The sequence below is a fragment of the Acinonyx jubatus genome, chromosome E2 (assembly GCF_027475565.1).
Source record: "Acinonyx jubatus isolate Ajub_Pintada_27869175 chromosome E2, VMU_Ajub_asm_v1.0, whole genome shotgun sequence".
In the NCBI taxonomy this organism is placed as follows: Eukaryota; Metazoa; Chordata; class Mammalia; order Carnivora; family Felidae; genus Acinonyx; species Acinonyx jubatus.
In genome coordinates, this window is record NC_069396.1 from 4,784,374 (window position 1) to 4,799,053 (window position 14,680).

A 14,680-nucleotide genomic window follows, 5' to 3' on the forward strand; every position below is an offset into this window, starting at 1 on the left:
AAGGGAGCCCTAAGACAGGGTCCAGAGAGACCATGGAACAGGACAGAAACATCCATGATCCTGACCTCAGCTGGGCCCTAGAGAGAGGGGCCAGGCCCCGTCCCCCGTCCCCTGTCCGCTCCCCCAGGCACACCGGGGTGCACACAGGTGCACGGCCCTGGCACACCCTGCCAGGCACACGCGGCTCACCCAGCACGTGCCTGGCACGACAGCAGGGGCTCAATCGACGCTCGGTGAATTCCCAGACACCCGCGTGCCCAGAGATGCTGGAAAACTCACCGCAGACATCCAGATACACCCAGACACACAAAGCAAACGCGCCCTGTGCCCAGCCCCCCTTCTGCACCTTGGTGCCTGCCTCTCCCCTGGCCGGGGGGGCCACCCCAGACTTCCGGGGGACGCCATGGGAGTCTTTGAGGCTCTACAAACCAGCGGCAAACTGCAGCGGGAGTCCCCCAGGGGCAGCGGGGCTTTGAACCAGTGGCTGGCGCCTGGACGGGGTGGTCTAAGGGGACTTTGCAGCCCGGAGCCTAAAGAGCTGAGGTTTGGGGCAGTTTGAGGTCGGAGCGTGTGTCGGGAGGTGCCTCCCCTTTGTGAACTGACCCCTCCCCCTGCCAAAGTCCCACAGGAAGGTCCCAGCACAGGGGCAGGCAGGTGTAACCGCCGACATGCCACGAGCTGGCGCTGGGCAGGAAATCAGCTACCATTGGGCAGCAGCCTAATCTACAGCAGGAGAAAACACCAAGTTTTTCACCGAGAGAGTGACCCCCAAAATGAAGGAAAGCGAAGTGTCAGCTTCCAGAGCTGTGGCCGTCACCACCGGGGACGCTCAGAATCACGGACGCAGAGTTCCGGGCTCAGCGCCCAGGAATTCCAATCCGGCAGGCGCGGCCCGGAGCCCGGGATCTGCATTTTACCTTTCCCAGGTGATCTGCCCACAGGGGCTCAGAATAAACAAATTTTGGGAACAGTGTCACCGAGCAGCCTTCGGGACCGTATCCGGTTGGGACCAGCCCCCGCCGGCCAACATTCACATGCTCAACCCCCCACCCCCGCACTGGACAGCAACCCATATCCTGGCCGGGCCCGAGCCTCTGGCTGTGAATGCACGGCCGGGCACAGCCATCCGAGGCCCAGCAGTGTAGACAGCTGGCTGTTTTCCTTGTCTACCCGGATTTCTTTACGGCCCCTCTGCACCAGATGCATCGGCTGCTCTGGAAAGAAAGGGCGAAGGAGACTTGGTCTGAACTTGGGACGGCAAACGTGAGGGCTGGTGAGCCCAGGGCCTGGCATTGCCGGCTGGCAGGAAGGACTCCTCCTCTCTGGACACCAGGCTTTCCCTTCCCGACACGGCGCTCTGCCTGAGTTGGGACCTCAGGGCCTCCCCAGCAGTCCGGACGCACGCACCCCACGCACACCTGGCATTCTTCTACGTGCACGCGGTCTCGTTCAGTCCTCACGGGCACTGAAGACTCAGGCACGGGATCGTCCCCACTTGACAGACAAGCGCGGCGCCCGGCCCAAGGTCACTCACTCAGTCCCCAGGCACACGACCGGCCCCAGCAAGCAGCAGGTGGCCGCGTGTGCGTGTGAGACACATGCCCACGTGACCCTGCGAGGTCCCAGTGACGCACCGGATCTGGCTGGTCTGTTCTTCAATGGCCTCCACCGCACTCTCCACGGAGCTCAGCAGCGACTGGATCTGATTGGCCGTCTCCTTCAGGAGAAAGCGGGTCACAAACTGGTCCACGTTGCTCCCGCCCTCGTACACCTGTGGAGGGAAAGAAAGGGGCACACGTGGCAAAGGGGTTAGGGAGGGAACTTGGGTGTGGGGTCTGGCACAGAGCGGGACGGGGGGGGGGGCACCTGAGGCTGGTGTCTCTGTCTCGCAGGAGGAAATGGGGACCCCAGCACCTCCAACTTGGAGCATCGGGGAAGGGGCTATGGATTCAGAGATGGAGGTTTGAGCCCTGGCTTCCCCATGTACTCGTTCCTGCCCTCTACGACCACGGTTGGAGTCACTTTAGTACCTATCCTACAAGGTCCCATGGAGGACTGGATGACAGAATGCGTATAATATGCCCGGCACAGGCCCTGTAACATAGCAAATACTCAACGAGCGGCAGCTGCTGGGATAAAGATGATGTTAATACTGACGATCGTGGAGGGGAGGGGAAGGGGGAGGAGGAGGAGGAGGAGGAGAGGGGGAGGGGGAGGGGGAGGAGGAGGAGGGGGAGGGGGAGGAGGAGGGGGAGGGGGAGGGGGAGGGGAGGAGGAGAGGGGGAGGAGGAGGAGGGGAGGAGGACAGGAGGGGGAGGAGGAGGAGGGGGAGGAGGGGAGGAGGAGGAGGGGGAGGAGGACGAGGAGGGGGAGGAGGGGGAGGAGGAGGAGGGGGAGGAGGACGAGGAGGGGGAGGAGGGGGAGGAGGGAGGAGGGGGAGGGGGACGAGGAGGGGGAGGAGGGGAGGAGGAGGAGGGGAGGAGGCGAGGAGGGGAGGAGGGGGAGGGGAGGAGGGGAGGGGGAGGGGGAGGGGAGGGGGAAGGGGAGGGGGGAGGAGGGGGAGGGGGGGAGGAGGAGGAAGGTGACGGCAGCGATGTTGATACTGGGAGAGATGGGGAAGACGATGATGGGGAGGGGGAGGTCGTGCTAAGGGTGGTCGTTGGTGGTGGTGTTCTTGCTGACAGGGGTGAAGTATGTGGGGAGAAGAGTAAGTGACCCTACCCCCTCCTTCCTCCCGGGAGGCTTCCTTGGCCTCGTGGGCCTGCAGGATGCTATGCAGAGAAATGAAGGAAGACTCAAAAGCGACCAGCTGGAGAGGTCCAACTGGCTCCTCCCAAGAAAAAGCCCGAGACTCAGTCTCAGAAGCCTCCTCCCGGGTCCTCCCCTCCCCTCGGGTCAGCAGGGAGCCTGGGGGGCACCCAGAGACGAAGATTCAGAGGCCACGAGGAGAAGAACTCAACTCGAGGGCAAAAGAAGGAAGAGGGCTTCCACAGACTTCGCGGTGGTGTGGCTCTCCCTTTTTGTCAAGAGTCTGCGGCAAAGACCTTCCCCAAGGCTTCCGGATCCGGCCGAGAAGCCTTTACGGCACAACTGAGGTTCTGGCTGAGCCAGGTCACTCAAGGATGGTAAGGATCAAAATAGCACTGTGTTGGGGACGCTGGTCCCTGAAACCCTGTGCGACTTTCCCGCCTCCTCGGCCGAGACCCCACCCTCCCGAGCCAACTGCCCGGCGCTTTGGAACTCCGCCCGGTCCCCGGCAAGGCAAGGAAAAACAGGGCTCTCAAGGAAAGCAAATTAAACCATCCATCACTCTGACTGGGAATTAATTAGCAACGAGGGCACAAGGGAAACACAGCTGGAGACAGAGAGGGAAACAGAGGCAGGGGAGGGGAGCACGGGGAGGAGAGGCACACACGGGGAGGCATGGAGGTGGCCACCCTGGGCCAACACCGGAGACGGGTCCCGACCACACAACGGTGGCACAGAGTATGTAAGGTTCTGCTCGCCTAATGCGTTTCGATTATTGATTATCCTCCCTAGCAAATAGTTGAAACCGCACTCAATCCGGTGATCAACGGGCCCTGGACAAATGAATGGCCAAAACGAACGAGAAGATGCAACGTGGTAAGAAACTGAAACGCAAAGAGAAAGCCTGCTAGGAGCCATCAAGCAGAAAAATGAGCTGAAGTTAAGTGTGTTAGAAGCACACGGATTAAGTGACTGAGGGTGCAGCTAGCGATCCGTGAGTGTAACCCGTTAGCTGAATTCCAAAAAGACGCGTGACATTCAAAGGAATAAAAATGCAGGGGCGTCTGGCTGGCTTGGTTGGTTGAGCATCCGACTCTTGATTTCGGCTCAGGTCACGATCTCGGGGTCGTGAGATCAGGCCCCGTGTGGGGCTCCGCACTGAGTGTAGATAGAACCTGCTTGGGCTTCTCTCTCCACCCGCCCCCACTGTCTCTCTGCCCCTCCCCCATTCATGTGCATGCATACACGCGCGTGCGCGCACACACTCTCTCCAAATAAAAAAAGAAATGTTTAAATTTTTAAAGGACTCAACATGAAGCTTTTACGGATTTCTCCTCCACCATAATCAATGCCTCCCTCAGCCAACAGAGCAACTCCACTGATTCCAGAGGGAAAGGATCAGATCTGGGAATCGCGTGTCGTGTAGACACACGACTCCTCTTCGGGGTATAGGGTGATATTCGGAAATCTGCAAATTTCTGACGTGTTACCACATGAGCACCTTTCCGGCAAAAAACTGCCTAGGAGTCTCCCCCCCAAACACACACATATCTAGGGCTGAGTCAAAGAAAACAGTCTTGAATAGGGAAGTCATGGAAGGAAGGGTCAGTGATAGAGCCTATTAAATGTAAGGTTGCAGCGTCAGGAGACGAAAACGTTCATCGGCGATAGTTTAATTGCAGTCACACCGGATTATGTCAATAAAGACCGGAGAAGTATGGAAAAAAACTATCTGAAAATCTCAAAAATGCCTTGAACTCCTCAAAAGGGAGTCGATGTTTCTGATTAGCTAGGGATAAAAACACAATGAGGAACGTTCACGGTGCCAGGGGTGCCTGGGTGGCTCAGTTGGCTGAGGGTCATCCGGCTTTGGCTCAGGTCGTGATCTCACAATTCATGAGTTCGAGCCCCACGTCAGGCTCTCTGCTGTCAGCGTGGAGCCTGCTTCGGATCCTCTGTCCCCCTTTCTTTGTCCCTCCCCGGCTTGTGTGTGCTTGCTCGCTCTTTCTTGCGCGTGTGCAAAAATAAACACCGAAGAAAGAAAAGGGGTGCCTGGGTGCCTCAGTCAGTTAAGTGTCCGACTTTGGCTCAGGTCACGATTTCGCAGTTTGTGAGTTCAAGCCCCACGTCAGGCTCTGTGCTGTCAGAGCAGAGCCTGCTTTGGATCCTCTGTCCCTCTCTCTCCCCGCCCCTCCCCTGCTTGCTCTCTCTCTAGCAAAAAATTCACAGCGCCTGTTGTAGAGGTTGTCCACGAAATGAAAACTACAGAATCCACCCGAGACCACAATCGATGCTCTAAACAAAGCTGACCATCAAAAGGTCACAGATCAAACAGACAAGGGAAGCACACAAAACGGGAATCGTGAGAGATTACGATAGCAGTTGGAACAGACCGATTACAACAATAAAGAAACGCGGCCTAAATTCCCTCATGTAAAGATACAGTCCCAGATTTGATGAAATGAGACCCAAACGGAGGCCCCTCGAAACCAAAACAGCACTGAGAGATTTCCAAAGAAAAGTCTGGGCAAAAATCCTGTCACCAGATTTGGTCAAATGAAGAAGTTGCACGAGAAGATAGGATTTAGAGAACACGCTATTGCACAAGGTGAGAAGGGTCATGAAACAACGGCAAAAGGCATTCTGCACAGCAAGGGCAGGATGTCACCGCACCATCATGCGATTGGAGAGGATACTGCTATAAACATGGCAATGGGGATTCACATGGACACAGCCACTTTTAAAAAAAATTTTTTTCAATGTTTATTTTTGAGAGAGAGAGAGCAAGCGAGCATGAGTGGGGGAAGGGGCAGAGAGAGAGGGAGACACAGAATCCGAAGCAGGCTCCAGGCTCCGAGCTGTCAGCACAGAGCCCAACATGGGGCTCGAACCCACAAGCCGTGAGATCACGACCTGAGCCGAAGTCGGACGCTTAACCGACTGAGCCACCCAGGCGCCCCGGACACAGCCACTTTATAAAGCAATTGTGCTTTCTCTCCAGAGCCTTGCACTGTCGCAGACGAGGGGTCTGGAGTTCTTTCTTGTCCAGCAAGAGAGCGGATGCAGAAATGAATACGAGAGAGGCTAAAGTCTGGGAGGAGACAAGAGCCCCAAACAGGAATTTTGTCTCCGTATTTGAGTTCTCAAGATCTTACACACGTGGTGAACATGGAGAAAACAATCGGACAGTAGTCATTAACTTGTGTGATTAAGAAGCAAAGGGTCTGGGGGGGGGGGTGGGGACAAGTGGTGTTTGTGATCAAGGTACATTGGCGTCAAATGGAAAGTAATTTCCTGCAGGTGATGGAACAAGTTACTCGTGATCCCGGTACAATATCGCGCTAGCTAACCTCCGGTGCTTTCGCCCGGTGGTGGCAGCTTTCCGCTCTAAGCTTGTTTCCCACCCATTTATGTAAATAGAACCTATTTCCCCACATTGCACGGCTCCTATTCTTTGACTCAGTCATTCCATTTACGATAATCCATCCCTAAGAAATCATGCAAAATGAGCACAAAGGCTCATGTCCCGAGGTTACAGTATATATTCATATTAGCAAGAACCTGGTAATCATCTAATACACCCCAACACAGAGGAAAAGTAAATTTAAGTAAGAATATTTAAAAAAAAAGATGCTTCTGGACAGTTTTAATCACATAGGAAAAATGCTAAGATATTAGGTGGAAAAAGTACAAAAAATAAGTCTTGTACACAAGACAATATTAAATATATTAAAGAAATACACATGGGAAAAAAGGTTCCAAGGTAATAACATGTTAACTAACAGTGGTAAGGAACAGTGGGAGTTACAAATAGTTTGAACTTTTCCTTATGCTCTTCTTTATTTTCTAAATTTTACAAGTTGACTATGTACCATTTATATGATAAAAAAAATAAAGGTCTATATGCATCAAACAACATGGCTAAAATCCTAGTAAGGAAAACCATTAAAAACACAGAGTAAATAATTTGGTGTGACAAATTAGCTCATCATTGTCCCATAGGGGAGATAAATTGGACGATAAATAAGGATGCAAACACCATTGTTAGGGGCGCCTGGGTGGCTCAGTTGTTTGAGCATCCGACTTTGAGTCAGGTCGTGATCTCTTGGTCTGTGAATTTGAGCCCCACATAAGGCTCTCTGGAGTGCGGAGCCTGCTTGGGATTCTCTCTCTCTCTCTGTCCCTCCCCTGCTCACATGCTCTCTCTCAAAAATAAGTAAAACATTTAAAAAAAAGAGCATCGTTAGGTAAATGTGAAAGTCTTTTTTTTTTAATTTAAACAAATTTTTTCATGTTTATTTTTGAGAGAGAGAGAGAGTGAGCAGGGGAGGGGCAGAGAGAGAGAGGGAGAAAGATACAAGGCAAATATGAAAGTCTTTATTTTTTAGGTTTATTTAAAAAATTTATTTTTTAATGTTTATTTTTGAGAGAGGGCGTGAGCAGGGGAGGGGCAGAGAGAAAGAGAGGAAGACACAGAATCTGAAACAGGCTCCAGGCTCCGAGGGGTCAGCACAGAGCCCTATGTGGGGCTTGAACTCAGGAATGGCAAGATAATGACCTAGGCCAATTTGGATGCTTAGCCGCTGAACCACCCAGGTGCCCCATAAATTTAATTACTAGAGAGAGAGAGAGAGAGAGAGAGAGAGAGAGAGAGCGCGTGCGCGTACGAGTGGGGAAGGGACAGAGCGGAAAGGGCAAGAATCCCAAGCAGGCTCAGGCTCTACACCGACAGCTCAGAGGCCGACGCGGGGCTCGAACCCACAAACCATAAGATCGAGATCTGAGCTGAAGTTGGAGGCTCACCTGACTGAGCCATCCAGCCACCCTAGTGTGAAAGTCTTTAAAACGGACAAGAATGATTACTGGGTATCCTATCAATAGGCCCTGTGGGTTAACTAAATCTTCCCTTGTTTGGGGGCTCCTTTTAAAACTCCGCAGAATGTAGAAGAGAGACGATGCTGAAAAATAACTCTCATCCACAGCGAGGCACAGGAATTTTGTCTGGCAGAATGCAACTGACTGTCGCCGTCACTGTGGACAGTGCCCGGTTCTGCACCGATTCACAGATTCGTTCAGAGCTCCTAGTTGCCTCTATCCATGGTGCATGGCCTTGGAATTTTCCTGTGAACTAGCTGTAACATCCTACTGGTTCTCACATTAATTAAGTTTTTAAAAATATTCATGTTGCCTTAAAAAAAAACAAAACGGGGGGGAGCTTGTGGCTGGCTCAAGTGGTAAAGCATGTGACTCATGATCTCACGGTCATGAGTTCAAGTCCCACATTGGGCATGGAGTCTACTTAAAGCTAAAAAAAACTGGGGCACCCAGGTGGCTCAGTCGGTTAAGCACTGGACTTCGGCTCAGGTCATGATGTCATGGCCTGTGGGTTTGAGCCCCGTGTGGGGCTCTGTGCTGACAGCATAGAGCCTGCTTTGGATCCTCTGTCTCCCTCTCTTGCGCTGCCCCTTCCCCACTCCTTGTGCGCTTGCTCTCTCTCAAAATGAAATATTAAAAAATTTTTAAAAATTAAAAAAATTGCAACTTAAAAAATTAGAATATTCAAGTTCTGTATATTGAGAATAGAAAACTAAGACAACGTAATTCTTTACTTTCGTTATTCACTCATAATAAGATCATAAATTAGATCATGAGTACCTTAAAAAAAATTTTTTTTAACGTTTGTTTTTGAGAGAGAGAGTGTGAACAGGGGAGGGGCAGAGAGAAAGGGAGAGACAGAATCTGAAGCAGGCTCCAGGTTCTGAGCCATCAGCACAGAGCCTGATGCGGGGTTCACACTCACGAAACGCGAGATCATGACCTGAGCCAACTTCCGACCCTTAACTGACTGAGCCACTCAGGTGCCCCCATCGTGAATAGCTTTAAAAAAATTTTTTTTCAACGTTTTTTATTTATTTTTGGGACAGAGAGAGACAGAGCATGAACGGGGGAGGAGCAGAGAGAGAGGGAGACACAGAATCGGAAACAGGCTCCAGGCTCTGAGCCATCAGCCCAGAGCCCGACGCGGGGCTCGAACCCACGGACCGCGAGATCGTGACCTGGCTGAAGTCGGATGCTCAACCGACTGCGCCACCCAGGCGCCCCATGAATAGCTTTTTAAATAAATAGTGGCAATATGGAAAATGATATAAGGATTTTGTGTGAAAACCGTACCCCCAATCCAAACAGATATAAGTAAGTGATATGAACTCTATTTCTGGGATTAAAAAATTATTGAAGAAAATTCCCACCTGCAGAGAAAAAAAAAGTCTCAACTGACTTTTCTCAATTTTTAAACAAAAATTTACAGTGGCTGGTGTTGTCATTAACATCCGTAATACAAATTAAAATGTCGGTGCTGAAAAAATGAAATATTTCTACTTGTACGAGAGACAGCATTTCACCTTTTTATAGCGTATCTTTTAGGAGTATATATGTCATAACAAAGAAAAGCCAAGTTATTTTCCCATTTCATGCTCTGAAAAGATCCAGGTCATTTTCTCAAGCGTCTAAGAGATCATTAAAAAAACAACTTGGGGGGCGCCTGGGTGGCGCAGTCAGTTAAGCGTCCGACTTCAGCCAGGTCACGATCTCGCGGTCCGTGAGTTCGAGCCCCGCGTCGGGCTCTGGGCTGATGGCTCAGAGCCTGGAGCCTGTTTCCGATTCTGTGTCTCCCTCTCTCTGACCCTCCCCTGTTCATGCTGTGTCTCCCTGTCTCAAAAATAAATCAAATGTTAAAAAATATATATATTTAAATAAAAATAAAAAAACAACTTGGGGCACCTGGGTGGCTCAGCTGGTTGAGTGTCCAACTCTGGATTTCGGCTCAGGTCATGATCTCACGGTTCATGAGTTCGAGCCCCGCGTCGGGCTCTGTGCTGAACGCTTGCTCGGAGCCTGGATCCTGCTACGGATGCTGTGTCTCCCTCTCTCTCTGCCCCTCCCCCTCTCTCTGTCCCTCTCCCTCAAAGTAAATGAACTTTATTGAACGTGCAGTGCCTGTTTTGCGTCAAATAAGGTTTGAGATTTTTGAAAAAAATCTTCGACAACATACGACGCATAACCGATCACAAAACCGAACACGGCCATGATAGGTTTCGGGAAAGTAGCTAACACGGGCACAGAAAGTGACATTTCACTGAAGCTAGGGTTGACCTTGGAAAAAACTACTAACAGACTCTTCTCCCCCCGTTTATACCTCGACCCCAGCCTCGTGGATACATTCTTTCGGTCTCTGAATGGAAAAATGACTCTGCGATAGAGAAGCGGATTGACACCCAGCAAATATTCAAAAGGCCTCAATTTCTGAGAGAGAGAGAGAGAGAGAAATCGCTTGGCTAGCGGGAGGGCTGCAGAGCGGTGTGGACGAACACGGCGACACTCCAGTTCTATCACAGGTTGATCACAGGAAGTGAAGGATTGTTCCACAGAAAAGACTCTAAAAATAGAATCCGCCCCATCAATCGCTTCAGAAAAATCACGTAATCACAAAGGCAATTTAAAAACTTCACTACCACCTCCTAAGACAAGATTTAACGAAGGGAAGGCAGAGATAATTTTTTGCTTTTCTCCAAACAGGCTGAGAAGGATTCTAAAAAAAGAACTGGTATTAATATTGTAATTAGGGGAGAAATACTGGAGACACGCGCTCGAAAATCAGGGGCAAAACAAAGATAGCTGATGTAGCACTGGGAACAGGACCTCAGAACGGGGTGGGGAGGGGGACACAGAGAGATCGGGGGGCCGCACAGCAGAAATGAGTCAGCGCACTGGTTTGCAGCTCACGCCAGGACTGCGCAGCAACAAAAGCAAACGGGCCAACCCAGGTCGGTGACGAAGCGTTTGAAGTAACCGAGGAGCTGAGCTGCGTTTCTACCGCCGGAAAGCAGCTCGGAAAAAACGCAAGCGAAAGAACTGCCCATCACGGCTGCCAAAACCATCAACTCCGCCGCTAAAAACACACCATCACGTGCGCGGGCTTTCCGAGCGCAGGGTGTCCGAAACCGGTCCGAGGTGAACGGGGAGATAGGAAAATCCTCTCCTTGGTGGGGAGTTCGGTGTCGCCTCTGAACAGTTCACGGCGAAAGAGCAGGAAGTAACCACGCGCGTTCGTGTCGTCGCGAGACGGCACTGCTGGGAAGGGGCTTCATCTCCGGGAGCCCTGTGGGGCCGGGTGGTGAGGGTCCCGCAGCCCGTCCGGCCGACACCCTTGTCCGCGCAGGGATTCCAGAGCCTGGGGTCCCTTCCACGCTCCCTGGCCACCCACCGCCCACCTGACACATTCAGAGCGTCCAACCACAGTCCGGGCACACGAACGAAGACAGGCGACCGGTCTCACACGATATTAAAATGCGCTTGAGGAAAGCAAGACCCGGGACGGCAGGACATGACCACAGGAATGGAAACGTGGGTTGAGTGGAGGCACACGATCAGGCCCAGCAATTCTGAGACCTACAGGAAGACAGGGACGCCCTAACACACGGCAGGGTACCCCCTGAAAAACCCGAAGACGCTAATACATCTGACGCACTGAGTACCGTCTGAAACACACACACGGAATCGGTGTTACGTCCGCCTGGGCATACAGCAGGAGCCTAATGAGAAAGCAGTCACCTCTGCTCTGTGCCAGGCCCCGAGCTAAGCACCTGAGAGACCTTATTTCATTCGATCCCCGTAAGGGACTCTAAGGTGAATGCTGGAGAAACTGAGGCCCGCCGGGGGGCAGCGACTGGCTTGGGGTCCTTCAGCCAGGCCTACGTGTCCCTCCCGTGTGTGTCTTGCTCCCTCCCCCACCCCCCCACCGCCCCACGGGCCTTGCTCAGCGTGCGACGCTCCCCTCCCGGCTGACCGAGCCTCCAGTCACCCCCGGCCTGGCCCAGAGTCGGCACCTCCAGCCGGGTCCCTGACTCCGCTCCCTTCTCCTTCCGGCCAGCAGCTGTGGCCATCTAGCTAGGGACCCTGCAGGGATCACCCTTCCGAGCCTGTTTCCAGAGCTCTGAAATGGGGGCGGCGACAGGGTGACAGTGGCCACACACAGGGCAGCAGCGAGGATTAACCTGAGCGTTGAATCCCGGCCATCGCGGGTCCTCAGCCAACTTAGCGCCTCTTCTCCGGACGCAGCGAAGGGACACGGCCCCCCTGCCCCTCCAGCAGCCACCAGCCCAGGGGGGTGTGGACTCGGAGGCTGGGGGACCGGCTGCTTCCGCCCGCGTGCGCTTCAACAGAGAAGGCGTGACGTCTGGCCCCCACCCTGGCCCCGGGCCCCTGCCTTCTGTCCTCCTCCAGGGCACATGCTGACAAGGGGGAGACAGGACTGGGGGCTGAGCCGCTGCAGCCACACGGGAGACCTCTCCCCAGGCCACGCAGGGGTCCCCGCACCCGGCCTGCTCCCGCTGCTCCTCACGGTCCTGCTGCCTGGACAGGGTTCGCACACCGGACACGGCCTGAAACCTCGACTGGGCGCAGACGCACGAACACGCCCCTTTCGCTCCCCTTCCTGCCTCGTAACCCGGGGAAGAGGGCGAGATCGTTAGGGTCCACACCTGTCCGAGGACCCTGGCGGGCTCGGGGCGGCTGCCGCTCCCTCTCCGCGACGGCAGGCCCGGGCCGTGCCCAATTCCGGGACAGGGCCTCACGCGCCAACCTGCCGCTGGCCAGGGCCGTTCACCGACCCAGTGCGTTCACTTCACAGTTGAACCCGGCTCCCTGCGGGAGCCCCAAGGAAAGCCCACCCCGGACCCAACCCCTGGCGCCACAAATCCAGGCACCCTGGGGTGAGGACGCCCCGTAAGAACCCTAACCAGCACTCAGACCTTGGAGCCCCAGGGCCGCCCACGCCTACCCACCTTCTTGGTGTAGCCCATGGCCTTCAGAACAGAGTGATTCAAGGTCTCCAAGGAAGCCAGGACGTCCTCATAATCCCCCATGTGGTCCACAAAGTAATCTGAGGGAGGGGAAAGCAAAGGTCAGGGGTCACAGGAGGAGGATTCTACCCCAGCCCTCGGGCCTTCCCGTGCATCCCACCTGTGCCCCCGGGACTCCCGGGTCCCGTCCCCCGACCCCAGTCCTGGTCCCTGCAGATCGGGCACCTACCACACAGTTCCTTGGTGTCCACGTGGCTGCGGAGAGAACGAGGGAGACTCAGGTCAGGCCTGTCCCGTCCCAACCGCCCTCCCCGCCCCCCGCCCCACCAGCACGCAGGGCCCGGAGCTCGTCAAACACCTGCCGTGCCTCCTCTCTGGACCATCCTACGTGCCGGCACCTGAGCCAAGTTCACAGGTGAGGTGCAGCAGGTAAACGATGCCCTGCCCCCCACCCGGAAGGACAGAGCAGGGAGCCACCTCTGCGTGACCTCTGACCCCACTACCACTCATTTCCTCTCCCCTGCTGCGCCGACCGACCGTGTCCCGAGCACATAGGGCCTAGAATGGGGCTAAGTCAGGGGCTGGGCAAAGGGAGGGGAAGGGACAGAAGGTGGAGGGCCCAGGACTCTGACAGGCTGTCAATAAAACTCGTGTGACACGCCGCCCCCCGGCATCCCTGCCTGCTGGGTCCTGGGACAGCCGTCCTCGTGCCCACCCCAGCCCTGGGGTCCCGCAGACCCATTCCTAAGGCGTGGAGAGGACTGGGCCCCTCCTCGGAGGACGCTAAGCACCGAAATGCCACCCAGGCTGGTGAAGGTGCACATAGCAGCCTCAGAGCAGAGACGTGATGGCAGGGTGTGCTGGGGGCGGATGCCAAGGGACCCGAGCGTTTGTGCAGTTCTGGGAGCCTTGCCCTGTCTGGGCGCCAGCTCCCTCACTGAGAGAGGAGGGGCTCCCTGGGGTAGAGAGCTCGGGGAACCCCAGGTGCCCAAGATGCTTTCTGGGAGAAGGCTCCTGGGGCCCTATAAACCTGGGTTCAGAGGCTTTGCCAGCCCTGTTTTGGGAAGCTCCTTGAATTCCCACCACACGTTAAATGTTCTGACGAGTCCCGCAGAGAGGAAGCCTGTTTCGGTTGGGCTTAAACTAGGATCTTACCACTCTTTCTGATCCACGTGAACTGTTTTGGGCAGAAAGCCTACTTAGCATCCCAAGGAGCAAATGTTTATAGGTCACACCCCAGGGAATGCTAGAGAGACTCATCCTAGAAGTCTTTAGAGTTCTGACCTTCTAGAAGGTCATGGCTAAACCCTCTGACCGATGCCTCCACTCGCCCTGGCCCTTTCAAAGCTCCCTGGGGATCACAGAGGCCTCCATCCGTCTCCAGAAACAAAGCCCTTCACTGGGTCTACAGCAGAAAGCTGTTTCTTTGACGCGGCCTTCCTTGGACAAGGACACCCGGCCACCTGGTCCCCAGCCTGTGCCTCCCAGGACACTCAGCCCCGGCCTCTGGTCCAGGTGGCTACTGTGCTGGGTCCCTTGCAAACAGGCTCGGTAGCAGCTCCTTGTCCACACTAGGCCCCTCTGTCTCAGGGGACCCCAACTCATCAAATCTGCTTCACGCAGCACCCCCCGCCCCCGGAACTCGGGTCCCCATCGCCTGAGCGGGGCCCAAGGAAGGTGACCGGGTAGGGGGCGGAGAAGGGGGCTGGGGCTCATCCTGCCTGGGGAATCCCAGGCAACGAGGGAGGCTGCCAGGTCGGGCAAGCGTGAGTGGAGCATACACTTGGCACTTGACTTCGGGGTGGGTGAGGCCAGAGTTTCCGGTTAGTTCTGAGACGCAAGCTTGGGGGGTTATGACGGGTTGCCTCGGACACCGAGCTAGAAGCCGGGTTGAAGGGAGAGCCAGGATGCGTATCTGGTTGGTCCGGTCGAAGACAGGACCGGTGAGGACCAAGGTGATAGAGTTGACCCTGGCGCCGGGGTCACTCACACCAGGGCTTGAGTTCGCAGAAGGGGGGCGTCACTGCCACCGTTCCCTTTTCGTTACCCTGCGTCCGTGCTGCAAGACGTAG

The 14,680-nt window shown here is 54.7% G+C and overlaps 1 protein-coding gene across 2 annotated transcripts in view; it reads right to left on the minus strand.

The window, feature by feature from the left end:
• NECAB2 (N-terminal EF-hand calcium binding protein 2) overlaps positions 1-14,680 on the minus strand; it is a 29,603-nt gene that overhangs the window by 7,022 nt on the left and 7,901 nt on the right. For both annotated transcript variants that reach the window (XM_053210903.1, XM_053210902.1), the window contains exons 4-6: positions 12,838-12,863; positions 12,591-12,688; positions 1,635-1,771 (exon numbers count right to left, since the gene is read on the minus strand). In XM_053210903.1, the coding sequence (XP_053066878.1) occupies positions 1,635-1,771; positions 12,591-12,688; positions 12,838-12,863 (261 nt within the window). The remainder of the gene's footprint in view (positions 1-1,634; positions 1,772-12,590; positions 12,689-12,837; positions 12,864-14,680) is intronic.